The 16785-nt window shown below is 42.1% G+C and overlaps 1 protein-coding gene across 1 annotated transcript; it reads right to left on the reverse strand.

Moving 5' to 3' along the window:
* Window positions 1-797: 797 nt before the first annotated feature.
* Window positions 798-12015, reverse strand: ccm2l (CCM2 like scaffold protein). The gene is given in 12 exon segments (XM_069143598.1): window positions 798-1190; window positions 1384-1531; window positions 2614-2752; window positions 4017-4173; window positions 4831-4894; window positions 5637-5766; window positions 7710-7869; window positions 7871-8360; window positions 8521-8704; window positions 9024-9107; window positions 9197-9364; window positions 11736-12015. Coding segments are annotated over 12 exon segments (1887 nt in total). The 5' UTR covers window positions 11766-12015; the 3' UTR covers window positions 798-1057.
* Window positions 12016-16785: the final 4770 nt, after the last annotated feature.

A 16785-nucleotide genomic window follows, 5' to 3' on the forward strand; every position in this document is an offset into this window, starting at 1 on the left:
TCTATCTATCTATCTATCTATCTATCTATTATCTATCTATCTATCTATCTATCTATCTATCTATCTATCTATCTATCTATCTATCTATCTATCTATCTATCTATCTATCTATCTATCTATCTATCTATCTATCTATCTATCTATCTATCTATCTATCTATCTATCTATCTATCTATCTATCTATCTATCTATCTATCTATCTATCTATCTATCTATCTATCTATCTATCTATTATCTATCTATCTATTATCTATCTAGCTGTTCATGTAAACTCTTTTATACTCACTTTGCCTCCTTGTGGTGAAAGAGAGGCATTACACTCCCATCAGATAAATATCATCCTTAAACAGCTTTGTAAAGTATTAAGTTCCCTTTTTCTTTTATGCAAATTTACAAATGATAAACACTTAATTAAAAACAAAAACAAAAATAAGTAAACTGCATTTGGATATTCCATTAAAATCCACAAACAAAGCATGTTTTTCCTTCAAGTATTTCAGTTTTTGTCTTTTTTCTATTTCTTATTTTTATTGGAGCTATAAATATGCAATTTACATACTCACAACGTTAAGTGAGTACTTTTGAAGCTTCAGTACGAGTCATTATATTAAATTACAGTGTATGACGATATAATACCTCTTTGAAAAATATTGTTTCCTCTTTTAATCTTTTTTAAAGTCATAAAATGATCTGAAGAGAAAAATGTGAACATTAAAAATAAAGTTGTCAGTGTTTTTTTTTTTTTAAATCTTCATCTTTCATCAGCTATGTCGCACAAGAAAAAACAGATTAAAAAAAATGTTGAACTTGTGATTTAATGATTTGAATTGATCAACGGCAGCTTTGGTTTCCACAATCATTTACAATCGTGTCGTTCCACTCACGTGCCTTTTCTGCTCTTCCTCCTGAACACAAATCAGGATTTTCACTTTAAAACGTTCACATTTAAAGAAACGGAGAGATCACAGGCTGTGGATGGGCCACTGCTCTTGCTCAAAGGCACTCGGGCAGGTCATAGTAAAAAACACGGGCTGAATTCTCTCCTTTTGTCCCTTCATCAGAGGTAGTAGTCTTCCTCCTCGATGTCCCCGTGGGTGTCCTGGAAGCCGAGCGCCTGGATGTCGTGGGTGATGTCAGTAATGCGTCGGTTGAATTCCTGAGATCCCGAGGCATGAGGGCAACTGTCGTACCTGCTGGGAGACAAACAAAGTGTTCCTCTACAAACATTCATGTTGAACTAACTAAAAGCGGATCATGTGTAGAAAGAGAGACCACGAAGTAAAACCTCTCAAACATTAAATTAAACATGAAAAACTCAACCAAAACAGAAAATCAGACCTAAGTTTGAAAAGCTGACTTTGAGGTGTGGCTGGTGGTACATACCCTCTCATGGCCGTCGCCGACGTGTTGCTCATGCTGCGTTTGATACGTCCGAAGCTGTCGGTTAAAATCCCGCCCTCCCGGATCCCGATGCTTTCCAGGAAACTCTCAAAGGCTCCAACGTCTTTGTCCGGGATGAACGGACGCATGCCTGAAGGACACGAGACACAAGAGAAGTACTTTTATTCTTCAAAATGACTCATACCATACGAAGGACTGCAAGCAAACTATCAATGTTCTTATACATATTCTGACCTCAAATACAACTTTGTACAATTTAAGGGACTCTGAAGACACAGTAGCCAGATTATGAATTTACATAACACACTTTAACGTTGTGTGTTTATCAAATGGAGAACTTAACTTGTCGGCATGAGGCTCATATTCGTAAAAGTTTCCAGGTTGTGTTTCTGTGTTTGATCACTTTGCTTTTTACAGTATAAATGTATTTTCCTGCAGCAACTATGTGACCGTCATCCAACTCAGTATCACGACAAAGCGTGAAATAGACACGCCCGTCCGACCACAGCAAAACGTGAGATAGCCACGCTTTGGGGGGAAGTTATTTGTTTTGTAGGCGAGTAACTTAATAAATGTCACAAGAGAGTTTTGAGGTTATGAGATCATGTACAAAGGACATTTCCTGGTGTCATTAGTCGTAACTGCCATGTGGGACGAATTCAGCAGCTGTTTTTCTTGAGTTGGTTTTTGTTTCCTAACCGTTGCAAAGCTGCTATATGAGTGTTTTAAACATTCTTTTTTACTCCAAATATCGGCAGACAGCATTGAAGGCCAAAGGCGACGCAAGCAGCTGAAGCATCTTTCACTGCTACTGAGTTTTCTTTGCTCCATGTAAGACATTCAGACAAGATAAAAAGAAACACAAAAAGACTGTAAACAGGAAGTTTGCCATCAGACTACTGATAATTTCCCACCGATTGATGGGAAAAAAATTCTCCATGACTGCTGCCAAATTTAGCCAGTTAGCTCCTGTTAGCCTCAGCTTCACAAGGTTCATGAGCTTTGAAGTTTTATAAGAATGATGAGCTGAAGCTTTCTCAGTCAGTTTCTAATTTGTCTGGTTTCCTCTTCCTCCACAGTTAAATTGTTCATAATGATGATTATACACCAACACTGAGAATTAACAGGGTGTGTGGAGAGAAAACATCCTTCATCAAACCTCTTGTCTCCCTGACAGGAAGTTGTGGTAAACATCAAAGCTTCGTGTCTCACCCATCAGCAGGAACTTGCGGTTGTCTCCATACAGCTGCAGCAGCTCGGAGCAGAAGTGGTCGATGTTTGACCCCAGACGGTATTCCCTGAGCAGCACCGCGAACTGCTGCAGCTCCACCGGACTCAGTTTGTTACGCAGCTACACACACACACACACACACACACACACACACACACACACACACACACACACACACACACACACACACACACACACACACACACTGAGAAAAGGACACCAACATGCAGACCATATTTTCTCCTTCATTCGTCAACACGTCTCTGGACCTCAAACTGACTGTATTTCACATGTTTGGATCTTTTGGAAAGAAAACCTCCAGTATTTTTATTTTTCCTACACTGGGATGCTCCTGTATCTTATTGTTTATTCCTGTTTATATGACAGTTTATTCCTGTTTATTTTGCTTCTGTTCTGCTATTGTGCATTTGCATTAAAAATAAGGTCTTACATGAGAAGAGTCCGTGTGAACGGCGCCCTCTTGTGGTATTCACGACGTCAGACCTCTACATTTTCAGTACATTTGTGTTTATGTGAACTTTGTTGAACAAAATTTAAATACATAAATGATGCAGATAAGTACTTAATATTATATCGTATGGAAAAAACAATAATGTGGATTTAGATAAACAAGAAGGATAATGAACAACACACAAAAAATGCAGGTAAAAAGTTAGATATCTTCCATTAATATAAAATTACTGTATTATGAGAAAGAGAAAAAAAGATAAAGGTAAAGAAATAAAAACATATTTATCCTCTTTCATAAGTTCATTATATAATTGGACAGTCTTGTTATTTTATTTGAGTGTTTATAAGTTTAAGGGTAACTCTAAATTTTCTTTAAGCCTCGAGTTCACGAGTTGTGACGTGTTTGCTGACATTTGGTTGGATGTTCAGATGATATATTGTAATTTAAGTCGTGCAGATTTTGTCTTCATAACTGAAAACATGTTGATCTTCCCGACGGCTTCATCTTTTCTCTGTTCCTTTCATTTCCTGCATTACGTTACCCACCTGTTAGCTCGCTAAATCGTTAGCCTCTGTGGCTTCCAGATGCCGTCCACGATGCAGTTGCCTAGCAACAGTGTTTTTATGACTTGAGCCCTTAATTGACAAGCATACAGCAACACGACTTCCCATGTTGTAACCACGAAGGCTTGTAGTAACCTAACGCTAAAGATCGGATGGCGTTTCCTACGTATGGTTCTGTGTATTCGACGAGGGAACAGAAAAATCAGACAATCTGATTGAGACTGTAAATCTTCACTTTCAAAACATTTATATTTGACGTGTTTATTTGGTGTCACATGACAGGATGTTACCCGATCTGTTCCACTTTGCAGAGACTGTTTGATTTGTTGAGGATGATGCTGATGCTCACAGTGATCATGTACTCCTGCATCAGCAGCAGGGCGGGGTTACTGTCGCCGCCGTCGCTGGCCGACGCCAGGCTGCGACGGGAGTCCTGCAGCGAGAGGGACGAGCTCTCGCTGTACGTCTCGCTGTAGTACAGCTCAAAGGCTTCCTGGGAACCATCACTGGGACAGAGAGACAGGAAGTCAGCGACAAACTTTGCTATGACATCGCACTGGAGCTGCCAATCAATCAGTCAGCTGACAGCTGAGCAGCATACCGCGCAGAATATTTAAGCATCTAATAATCAATCATCTTTTTTCATCCTCAGCACTGCGAACCACATCAGCTCTAACATTACGATGCCGACAAGATGACACACGCTGACATCCAAATGGAAGAAAAGAATAAATCAACCCAATGAAATCACAGGTTGTGAATATATTAAATAACAGACTTCAAACTGGTCATGTGAACATTTCGGATGCAGGAAGAGATGAAGCAACGATGAAGTTCGATTCTGATATTAATGTTCCAGTTCTGATGACGGAGGGCTTCACTTGATAGGAAAGTGCAGTAGACACAGATTTGTGTTTGATTTATGGTAATTTATGTATATTTTATACAACATGTATCTAAGACGATGTTGACATATTGACATGAGAGTGTTTTGTTTTATGTTTTTGGAAAATGTTCTTTGATTTTTGTAAACATGTTTCTGTTTTGCAGATACGAAGCAGAAGTATGCACAAGTATTTCTGAAATAAAATGAAAATGTCTAGAAAATGGCACCACAAAACTTGTGTGGTTGTAAACTCGTTGTATTGTGTTGAACTTCTTACTAGGAGCTGCAGCAGCTGAACTCTGGATCATAACTGTAGGACACGTCGGTCAGACAGCTGTCACCTGCACAGAGACACAAAAAGAGCATTAAATACACATTTACTGTTCAAAGCAACGACTGTCTCAGATAGCCGGCTGGTTTAAAGCCCCCCCGAGGTGCACTGTTCACAAACTGTTGGAATAATAACAAACTCAGAAATGATTAAATCTGACTTAGATCCTGAAGGTGATGCTGAAAGGAAGGTAATTGAAATATGAAGGGTTCTTCCTCTGAGGAGCAGGAATGGGATCATAAATGTATCTTATTTATATGTATATAATTTATATGTAACAAGAGGAAAGCAAATATGTTCACCAAAAACATGAACTTTCTTTCTTTCTTTCTTTCTTTCTTTCTTTCTTACTTCATTTAGCCGTTCTATTCACTTCTATGTCTATCCTGCACTGTACTACTGTATTTCTGTGTTATCTATGGTACTCTAATTATTACTACTCTTTATTATCTCTATCTTATTTCTGTACCATTTTCTTTAAGTTTGAAAATAATAAAAAGGTTTATCAAAAAACAACAACAACAAAAACAAACATTCATCCTCTGGTGACCATCAATTTTCCAACCAAATTACAAAACAGCCTGGTCTTCAGATTTGGGGATTTTTTTTTGAGCACCAAAACAACTGTGAAGTTACACCAAATATCACAAAAGATAAAATATGCATGAAGATCCTCAGTAGTTTGATATAACAGTGCCTTCCAAAAAGTTAAATTGTGCATTTAACTATATTTGAAAGTGGGTGTCGCTCACTCCTCTGCAGCCAATAGCGGTCCGGCATGCTGTGGTGAAATCCCGCCCTGTCGACACACTCAATGGTCTGATGGCCGTAAATGATCTGGAACATCTGACAGATGAGAGAGCAGTACTCCTCCGCGGCATCCTGGACACACACACACACACACACACACACACACACACACACACACACACACACACACACACACACAGACACACACACACACACACACACACACACAGAGGTCGTTGTCACACCGAATTAGTTGACACATCAATCATCTTTCGCCCAATCGCCCTACTTCATGACTTCATGGGTTGGTGCCTTGCTCAAGGACACATTATTGTTAGGATGCGAACCGGCAACCCACCCAAAGCCGAGCCAGCGGTCTGTTGTCGGCCCTGTTGAACAATGACAACCTACTGCTGCCAGTCCAAACAAATGATGTCTCCGGGGACGATGTTGACAGTGACAGAGGAAGCCGATCACCACACACACTCACTCACACACACACACACACACACACACACACACACACACACACACACACACACACACACACACACACACACACACACACACAATGACAAGGCTGCTCTGCTGTAAAGGTGATGTAATGGTGGAGGTTATGCAACGGTGCAGCGTCTCGGTATCAGTGTGTGTTTGTGTACAGATGAATGAGCATCACCAGCGTCGCCCTACTTTCACTGTTCTGACACGAGAGGCCAATGATTCGTGAACCCCAATGAAAGCACTCATTTTACTGCTTTGTTTCCCTTCGCTGTTATTTGCTCTGTTGACTCCGAACATCGGACTGAGCTGAACGTCCACGCTGAGCACTGCTCCAGGGATGGCGACTTCGCTGCTCCAACATTTATGTCCAGACTGAAATACCGTATCTTAAAGTGGAAACAAAACACTAAACAATATGAGTACGGTTCATTTAATTTTGCGCTGCAATCAAACTCCATATTCACCCAGATTTGTTTGAAAACTACGTCGTATTCATAGACTATATAAAAGTGGAGGTATAAATGTCACAACCACCGACTGGATATAAAAGAGTTCGTAGCTTCAGGTCTGTAAAATGGTTCTGATCCAGAAGTGTCTTCAGCTGCAATACCAGCGAGTGCCACTAGAGGTCGGCTCCAAAAAGCCTCCGGCTCCATAGACTCCCATTCAACTTCTCTCATCAAATCCAAAGTCAAAACGTTTTTTTTCACAAGGTATTTTGGTGCCACTAGTTTTCTGGCGGTCCATCTGAATATAATCCCGTCATTAATTAGAAAATATTAGAAAATTGCAGTTTGAGGTTTGAGGCCGGAGAGGAGCCAAGACAAAAGTGGTGAATGGGAGTCTTCGGGAGCCAGAGGATTTTTGGCGCCAGCCCGCCGTGGCCCTCGGTGGTATTACACCTTAAGGCACTTCTGCTTTCACTTCACTTTTCAGAACCAGAGTCTCCATTCATTTCCAAGGCCACATTGGTTTAAAAAGAAATTTGTCTGGCAAATGAATTGCCTTTTTGAGGGCTTTCATGTCCTCAAAATCACACGTCAGTTGTAATGAAAATTTACGTATTCTATAGGTTTCAGATATGGGTGCGGCAATATGGTTCGCTAGCGCCCCCGCAGCTACTTTCACCTACATGCACCAAATTCCGTACACACGTGTATCATAACTACATGTACAAAAAAGTCCCCGACACCATGACTTCAACTTAACAGGAAGTCGATCATTTTGAATTTAGTCAACATTTCTTGCGATTTGCACGTGTTTTACTTTAACAAACTCCTCCTACAGAATTTATCGGACTGATTTGAAATTTGGTGCGCCCAATCTTAAGACCTTTAGGATGAAAAACTATAAAAAGATTTTGTTTTTGTTGAACGGGGTGACTGTGGTGTGGCAACCATTTTGTGCCTGGTGTGCAAGGTGGGCAAATGTCTGTATATCACTGCAGTTAATTATTTGTAATGAAAAGTACAAACTATATTGATTGCTAAAAATGAACCACGATTTGAAAAAAATTGTAATTCAAAGTCAGGGGTTTGTTGGTGAAGTAATTTTGTGCAGACGGAGCGACCCACTCTGTTCTCCACGGCCAGGATGACCAGGTTGCAGTAGGCGTCGGGGCAGGGCGTGGGCTCCAGCGGGTTGTGGTTCCTCCTCTCCCAGCTGCCGTAGCTCTTCCCTCTTTCCCAGCTCCCTGTACAGGCCTGTCGCCGCTCCCAGCTCCCCCCACCCCCCCCCTCCTCCTCCACCACCACCACCTCCTACCCTCCTCTCCCAGCTCCCTCCTCCACCACCTCCTCCATGCCTTCTCTCCCAGCTCCCTCCACCACCTCCTACTCCTACTCCTACTCCCACCCCCCAGCTGCCACTCATGGGTCTCGCTCTGCGGTTCTCCCAGCTCCCTCCGGTTTTACGTTTTTGCTGCCTCCTCTCCCAGCTTCCTCCGACCCTCTTCCTCTCTAAACTCCCTCCTCCTCCTCTCTCCCCGCCTCCTCCTCCTCCTCCTCCTCCTCCTCCCCTCTCCACATTCTGGTTTTTGTCATGGTTGCTCCTGGACAGCGACGGCCTCCAATCAACTCCACAAATGGTGTGTCGTCGCTCCATTGTGCCCCCTGCAGGTCGAGGATCAGCGTTGCAGCTCATGGTTTGACGTCGCCCGTCGATGCCTGTTGGCTTTTTCCTGTCCAGGCTGTCGTCCCCGGCAACCACAGTATCCACGTTTAGGCCTGAGGGATGTGGGTTTAAAACAAACATAGTTCACTACCTTTACATATTTAGCTGAATGTTGAGAGCTGCCTGCTGTTCTTTTCACCAAATTACATTTTTCTCCCTCAGTCATCCAGTAAATGTTGTTGTTGCACCCCCCCCCCCCCACCCCAGCTTCACCTGTCTTGAGGACCAGCAGGTGCAGTGCGTCGTCTCTCAGGTAGGAGGCGGCGGCGATCTCGTGTGTGGGGATCCTCATCAGCAGCTTCTCGTTGTCTCTCCACGTCAGCAGCAGGCAGCGAGCCGACAGACTCAGGATGCAGTCCTGATCCACGCTGGTCTTCAGCGGCAGCACCTTCAGCTGCTGCTGAAGACACACCGCCGCACGGCATCACAGATCACCGATTAATGAGTCCATGGAAATCAGAAACACTAATACTGCCTCATTGGAGCTTCAGTGGCTATTGAGGAGCACCTTGATCGGCTGTTTGCTCACTGTAGTAATTCACAATTTCTTTGAATTGAATTGGAAAGATCTTATTGAATATTCGATGGTTATACATGCAGGAGATCCATCATTGATGAAGCTGACTGTTGTTCGTTATAGACTACTTGTTCATCACTAACCTCAGCTTCATTATTGACCTTAGAATTCAGCCATTTACAGCTAATTGATTACTAACCCTGGCTGTGTCCAGCAGCTGCAGCAGCTCGTCTCGGCTGGAGGGGTTCAGCGAAACCGACACCCACGTCAGGTGACCGAGGAACTAAGAGGAGAGGTCGAAAGGTCAAGCAACAAGTTACGAAGGGCGTCAACGGCGACCAAAGTGCCGTTCGGTTCTACTCCGGGTCCGACCTTGACTTCCTTCTCCACGTAGTCAAAGATGAGTCTCTCGGGGTGGATGAGGTAGTCGGGGGGGTAGAGGGGGACGGTGTGCAGCGTGCGGCGGTAAACGCTGCCTCGATCCACCGGCCTGCGACCGGACTTGGACCAAACCAGCCGCTTAATGGGTGAGACGAAACTCTGGGGAGAGAAGGAAGACGAGGGAGAGTGAAGTGCTAAAGGCTGCAGTAGGTCGCCATGTAACTCGGTAACCGCGGTGTCCAGAGGTTCTTGAGCGCTGCCACCAGGTCAAAGTTCGCTCTCAACCAACGGACGCTTTTGTTCAGACATCGTGTTTCCAGATATTGAATCCTAACAATGTTTCTGACGCTCGACTTCCTCTGCTGCCATCATGATGTTGACTTTTGTAGTTTTTAGTCAAAAGTTTCAACAACAATTAGCTGCATTGTCGTGTAATTTGCGATGCGCATTTATTTTCCCGCTTTGCAATTACACATTGGTCATTCTCGGGCATTTCCTGTAGCAGGTAGCCTAAAAAGTAAAAAATGTCAGATTGCCCAAGACTTTGTTAATGATGAAATACTGTACATGTCAAACCAGCGACATTCCCGTCAGCTGCACACGACCCGCTAAACCTTAGCATGTTAGCATTGTCATCGTTGAGTGCTAATAGCTTTTAGCTCGTAGAGACTGCTTTGGCTAAGTACAGTTTTCCAGAACTGCTAGCATGGCTGTAAACGTAGCCTCGTTTTATCGGCCGATACTTTGGTTCACAGGTAAAACACCTGCAGCTGTCGTGGTTCATGAACTATCGTCATGGTAACAAGAGGAGGGATTCTATTGTTTTTGGTGGTTTTTCTTCTCACGTAACGATGAGCTGGAACTTTGTTGGCAAGAAATCTCAAAGTCAACATTGACAGTCATTTTTCAGTGAATATTTATGGACCTCAGAAGATGAAAGCTTCTGTTTCTATCGACCCCACGACCTTCGGTCTCCAAATACCCGTCGGGAAAACTTCACGTTTTGAGCTCCGTGACTCTGATTCACCAAAGTTCAGTGTTCTGGCTCTAATTAACGCAGCAGAGTCGTCTCCAGTTTAAATTTGAGCCACAGTTTAACACACGGCTTCATTTGTGTGTGTTCGTGTCTCGGGATGTTCGTGTTCGTGTTCGTGTGTTAATGCGGTTCATCCTCCTTTACTGTTCCAGCAGTGATTGACAGGTGATCTCTGACAGCTCACAGCTGAGACTCGCTGACAACACACACACACACTGTTAGACACACACACACACACACACACACACACACACACACACACACACTGTTAGACACACACACACACACACACACACACACACACACACACACACACACACTGAATCCAGACAGGACATCTCGTCTCTCGTCTCTCTGAATAAGAACCAGGACTGATCTCTGCGTAGATTTCTGATGAACATCTCGGTTGTCAGCTGAATTTAAGGACAAAGACAGACGATGCTTCTAATGAATTTTTACTCTTCTTGTCTTTGAGACGACAGCAACGGGAAATAATTGGATTTTGTGATGAACAAACCTCCCTCGGTCACAGCAAGGTGCTACTTAATTAACTAGCTTCATAGCACCTCAGTGTTAATACTGAGGTTTTGCTTTTTTGCTTTTTCAAATTGGTTTTTCAAACTCTTCCTTGATGGCACAAGTTGGTGGATTCTTAATTAGTAAAAGTTTGGGATTAGAACTGCGTTGGTGTCCTTCCCAGCTGCCTGAATGAGATTCTAGCCGTCCAAGCTGCCCTACTTCCTGTTGGTTTTCCCGCACATAAACAAAAATCAATCAAAAAGAACAAATCCATAGCTCCTCGGGGCTTTCCAAATGTTACAGAAGTCAATGGATCAAACCACAGACTGGATAGAAAAGAGTTCGTAGCTCCAGGTCTGAAAAATGAGGCCGATGCAGAAGTGCCTCAAGCTGCAATACCACTGAGTTGAATGGGAGTCTATGGAGCCTGTGGCCTGTGGCTCCATAGACTCCCATTCAACTTCTCTCATCAAATACAAAGTCAATGAATCTTTTTAATAATTGGTTCACAGTATAGTTCAAACCACTACTTTTTTGTGGGGCAGCTGGAACTCTAACCGAGGAGGCTTTGTACAGCTGACAGACATCTTCTTTTTGGGCTCATTGCAGTCACAGTTTTGGGCCGTTAAGATGGTTTCGCTCAAAGATTACTAAACTCAAACTTGACGCAAAAGATGCAACTTCAAACCTGAGTGTGAATTCACTGGTAGCTGCAAATTAATTGAAATGAACTGAGTTTGCAACAAATTGCGACTTTTCTAAATAATAATAAACTTTGTGTTTCTTAGACAAGGATTGTCTTGACAAGACTCAAATTAGAGGGAAACTAAAAAGACATTAACCTCAACACGTCTTCAGCCCAAAATTAATAAAAGTCCCAATTTCTCGTTGGATGACATAATGTGACAAAATTAGCTCAAGCCAGCAACGTCCAAATAACCTGAATGGAACGAGGAAACTCACAAACTACGGTACCTTCTTGGATTTCTTTGGTTCATAGTCCATCGCTGGGTCAGCCGGTCCTGGTCCTGGTCCTAGTCCTGGTGCTGGTCCTGGTGCTGGTCCTGGTGCTGGTCCTGGTGCTGGTCCTGGTCCCTCTCTTCCTGAACGTATTTCTTTGTTTCAGTTTGTCTTTTGTTGTCGTCTCGTCTGTCTCCCGGTTATTTTTTCCATCGTTTCTTCTGCGCCGTCTTCACTTCTCTCAGTTCCAGTTATTCTGTTCGGTCTCGGCTGCTTCATTCTTCTTCTTTCTCCACTTATTGTTCTTTTCAGACCTCCCCTGGGGCCACACACACACACACACACACACACACACACACACACACACACACACACACATAGGAGAGAACAGGAAGCAGAGGAAGGCCACTTCCTGTCCGAGAGGAAACTCCACCAGGGTCCTGATAACATCCATTCTGTCCGCACTGATAACACATACAAACTTACCTTAAATGAAACTTGCCTCAAACTTTACTTCATTTAAATGGTTTCTATTTCCAAGATAAAGTTCCAATTTTTATTTTGTTTTTGTCAAACCAAGCGGAAAAATCTGCAATTTGGAAGAGCAGGTAACTTTGGGCAGCTGTTGTTAGAGCGATGGCAGCAGGATTATAAAAGCCTATTTCTACTGCTCACTTGCACCTATTCATTTGGTTGCTTCGTTTATAAAAACTTACAAAGGATGAAGGCATGCTGGGAAACGATAAACCGATGGTCTTCAGGACCTCCAGCTCCAGAGTTCTATACTTTACAATCCTCGTATTATATCTGCTGCTTCTTCTATGTTTTCTATCTTCTGTCTTTTTCTTCTTAACATCTAAACTTTAAAGTTCTTCAAAACAAACTGCTTGCTTTTTTATTTTGAATTTTTTTGCCGTTTTTGCCACTTCTCGATGATCGTCGGCCATTTTGGCTTAGCAGCACTTCAACAGCTGTTTTAATGTGACATTATATATATTTCTATTTCATCAGGATAATGAGAGGTATTCTGTGGTATTCACTTGTTCTCTTTCACGTTCGCCTGCTGTGTGTGACTCAGCGTTGGCTTTTAAATTTAGCTTGAAATCTGTCCAAGCAGGCCTTTAATTAGCTACAGAAGTACAGTATGTCTGTTCCTGTTATCGAATCTGAAATCATTACGTAATTCAAATAAATACTTTAAAGAAGTAAAAATCCTTTCTTTTTTTTTTTCCCCAACAAGCTTCCTCAGTATCAGTGATGGAGTTCAACATAAACACTCATTTTCTTCCATAATTAGAACAGATTGATGATTTCACATGGGAGACTTCTTTGTTTTTGTTCTTGCTTTTTATTTTGGCTTTAAGGAGGCAGGGCTCCGTTGGGGAAAGATGATGATCTATTTCCATCCAATAATCACAGTTTGAGCAACAATCAATCAAAACATAATGCCAGATCTGCTTGCAGTGTTACTCTGTCAATCATATTTGATCAAATATGAAAGCAAAGGCAGGTGTCTTTAAGAGGTAAACTCTTGATTATTGGTTCATTAATAATATTCAATTATTGATTGTTTTATTGATTAATTTAATGTCATAGCATTTTTTCTGAAAATGTTTAATCCAAGTTTAAACTGTAGAAATGTAGAAATGTCTACTCTTTAAATTAACACCCTAACGATGCCAAAGAGAAATTGTAAACATCACAGATTACAGTAATGTATAAACAATATACACCTTTTTTTGTAAATATGGAAATAAAAAATAAATAAAAAAACATTAGAGTTAGCAGTGAGCAGGTTTCACCACAGGGAGGCAGCACTGTGACGAAGACGAACTGAAGGAGGAGGAAGAGGAGGAGACGAGGAGGGGACGGGGGAGGGGGGAGGTGGGGGACGTAATTCTCCGCAGCAGGATGGTGGATGAAGCAGAGGAGGCGACATCAAACCTTTCACACACACACACACACACACACACACACACACACACACACACACACACACACACACTATTATCAGGATAACCACTCCATGCTGACTGGAGGGCTAATGGCTTAACGATTGTCCAGTTACCTTGGTAACGGGAGACAAAGATGGGGCATTTATCTTTAGATTTTTTCCTTCTTGTTGTCGTCTCCGTCTTTAGACCCTCAGAAAGACGTCTGGAGGTTTAACGGTGTCACAACCAACAACGGAGAAATCAAAAGTTCCACAACAAACAAGGTTTTCTATCCATTTTTTTTTAACAGATCACGTTTCCTCAAGAAAAGCTGGATCGCATACAGTCAACTTTTTGTGTAGAAATAAAATCTATAATGATATTAAAAACATTGTGAATTACATTTCTCAAAATCAAACTATTATGAGACATCTGCCGTTTCAGTTTTATTCTATCTCTTATTTTTGAAGTTTGACTCTTCTGTCTTTGTGTATAAAAATCATCGTTCACAAGATTAAACTTCTATCTGATAAATGTGATTTAAACCAGACAAATACGGTCTGTTTAATACAAATTAGGCTACATCTCCAGTCTTTGTAATAAATTATGATTACTGGCGTAAAATGCAGCACTAAGATCTCACAGGAAGTAAAGAGACGAGAGAAATTATGGGAGGATTGTTGGTAAATTTGCACCAGTTTTTAATTTCTATCTAAATCCTGGATAAAAATCTTCAAATTTACCAATCTTAGGCAGGTTATTGATTTGCAACAGCTTTTTCAAGGACTTCAGAAGATCAATGTAAAGTAAATAATTAGCAGCAGCAACTTTACATGTTGTTTCTTTTGAAAACTGAAGTTTAATGAGGCTAAAGAAACACACACACACACACACACACACACACACACACACACACACACACACACACACACACACATATATATACCATTCCTACAAAATAAAAGCATGAATCGCACACACATATATACCATTCCTACAAAATAAAAGCATGAATCGCACACACACATGGACTCACCTGCTCCTGATGTTTTCTGTCTCTGACAAACACACACATCAATCATCCTGCTGCGATCTTCAAAGTACATCAGACCTTCGTATGTTGTGTTGCTGCATCAACTTTGTCTCTTTGAAAAAGTGTGTTTGCATGTGTGAGAGGTGTATTGGGTTTGGATTCATTCATGTGTGTGTGTGTATCAGCAATATCAAAGAAGCAGCATCCTTAAAAGACCTGATGCTTCTCACACACACACACACACACACACACACACACACACACACACACACACACACACACACACACACACACACACACACACACACAAGGTCTGACACAAGACAGGAAAAAAAAGGATGAGGGGGAAGATAGGAGGAAGGAAACGGGTGGAAAAAGAGATGATAGGGGGGATATAGACAGAAGATGAGTTGGACAGTTGAGAGCAAAGAGGAGAGGAAGGAAGGAAGGAAGGAAGGAAGGAAGGAAGGAAGGAAGGAAGGAAGGAAGGAAGGAAGGAAGGAAGGAAGGAAGGAAGAGAGGGAGGAGGAGGGAGGAGGAGGCAAGAGGAAGGAGGAAGGAGGAGAGAGGCTGTTTGGTTGCTGGATCTCTGGAGACACCGACCAAATAAACAAGAACTCCCGGGACGCAGGAATACTGATGTGAAGTGATGGAGAGATTAAAGCATGTTTGGAGGGAGAGATTTTTGTTTGTCGCCTCCAGAGGGAAGACGGGAGGACAGACGGGAGGACAGACGGGAGGACAGACTGGAGGAGAGACGGGAGGACAGACGGGAGGAGAGACGGGAGGACAGACGGGAGGACAGACGGGAGGACAGACGGGAGGACAGACTGGAGGAGAGACGGGAGGACAGACGGGAGGACAGACGGGAGGAGAGACGGGAGGACAGACGGGAGGAGAGACGGGAGGACAGACGGGAGGACAGACGGGAGGAGAGATGGGAGGACAGACGGGAGGAGAGACGGGAGGACAGACGGGAGGAGAGACGGGAGGACAGACGGGAGGAGAGACGGGAAGAGAACAAGCAGAAATAGAAGGTTGGAGGAGCTTCAGCTTCAGTTTCAGCTCCTCGTTCTGGAGAATCTTCGGCGCCGTCCAACGATAGATGTTTGAGATTTGTAGGTAATTTCATTCATTCTTTGAATTAATTATTTTTGATTAAATCAGTTTAGAATTGTGAATCTGACTTAACCGTTGACGAGGCTTCTGGGTAATGATTTGTTTATAAAAAAAAGAAAAAAAACTGACTGAACTTGATTTGGTTGCAAGAAATAATTTTGATTCAATGTTGGGTCAAACTAAAACGATCATTCAGGATTGTTGTTGGCTGCGGAAATATGCTGCACTTTTAACTTGACTTATTTTGCCTGTTTGTACATAAACAGTAACTTGTAAATAATGGTCTGATATTAGCAGAAACCACCATCTTTTATGCTTTAAATAAATAATTGAAAAGAACAGACCTGATATCTGATCTGGATGATGTTTCTCATTTTCTCATGTTTCAATCAGTCAAAATCCTAAAAGTTGAGCACATTGCAAACCTCAGAGTCCTGTTCGTTCTACGTCCACCGTGAAGCCCGACTTCCTCCTCCAATAACCTCTGCAGGGGAAACACCCCCCCCCTCCAAAAAAAAAAAAAAAAAAGTAACACAAAATCCCACATTTAAAATAAACAACCACTGCAAACCAAAAATGTAAAATCTGCTTAAAACAGAGTTTGTAGAAGGAAGTGAGAAGGAAGTAAAAGTGGCTCCATGCTGTACTCGACTACAAGTATGTGTTCAAAAATGAAATAGTCACTGAGAAGAACGGTTCTCTGGAGATTATAAACACGTCAACCAGAAAGCAGCATTTTAAAGTTGCATTGATATTAAAATACCACAAACTAATACTACTGCATACAATGCAAACATTCAAGTAGTACTCAGTTAAATACTAAATATAGCAAACTAACAACGACTAAAAGTTCTTAAATATGGTAAAATAAAATAATAAAGCTCCACGATTTGTACAAATTTAAAGCGAAAGCCTAAAAATTAAACTTGAATGAAATTTGACTGTCAAAGAAGACACAAACACACAGAGGCAGTTTTAT

The sequence above is a fragment of the Embiotoca jacksoni genome, unplaced genomic scaffold, assembly GCF_022577435.1.
Source record: "Embiotoca jacksoni isolate LCO1_2020_lvr unplaced genomic scaffold, fEmbJac1.0.p SCAF_111, whole genome shotgun sequence".
Classification (NCBI taxonomy): domain Eukaryota; kingdom Metazoa; phylum Chordata; class Actinopteri; family Embiotocidae; genus Embiotoca; species Embiotoca jacksoni.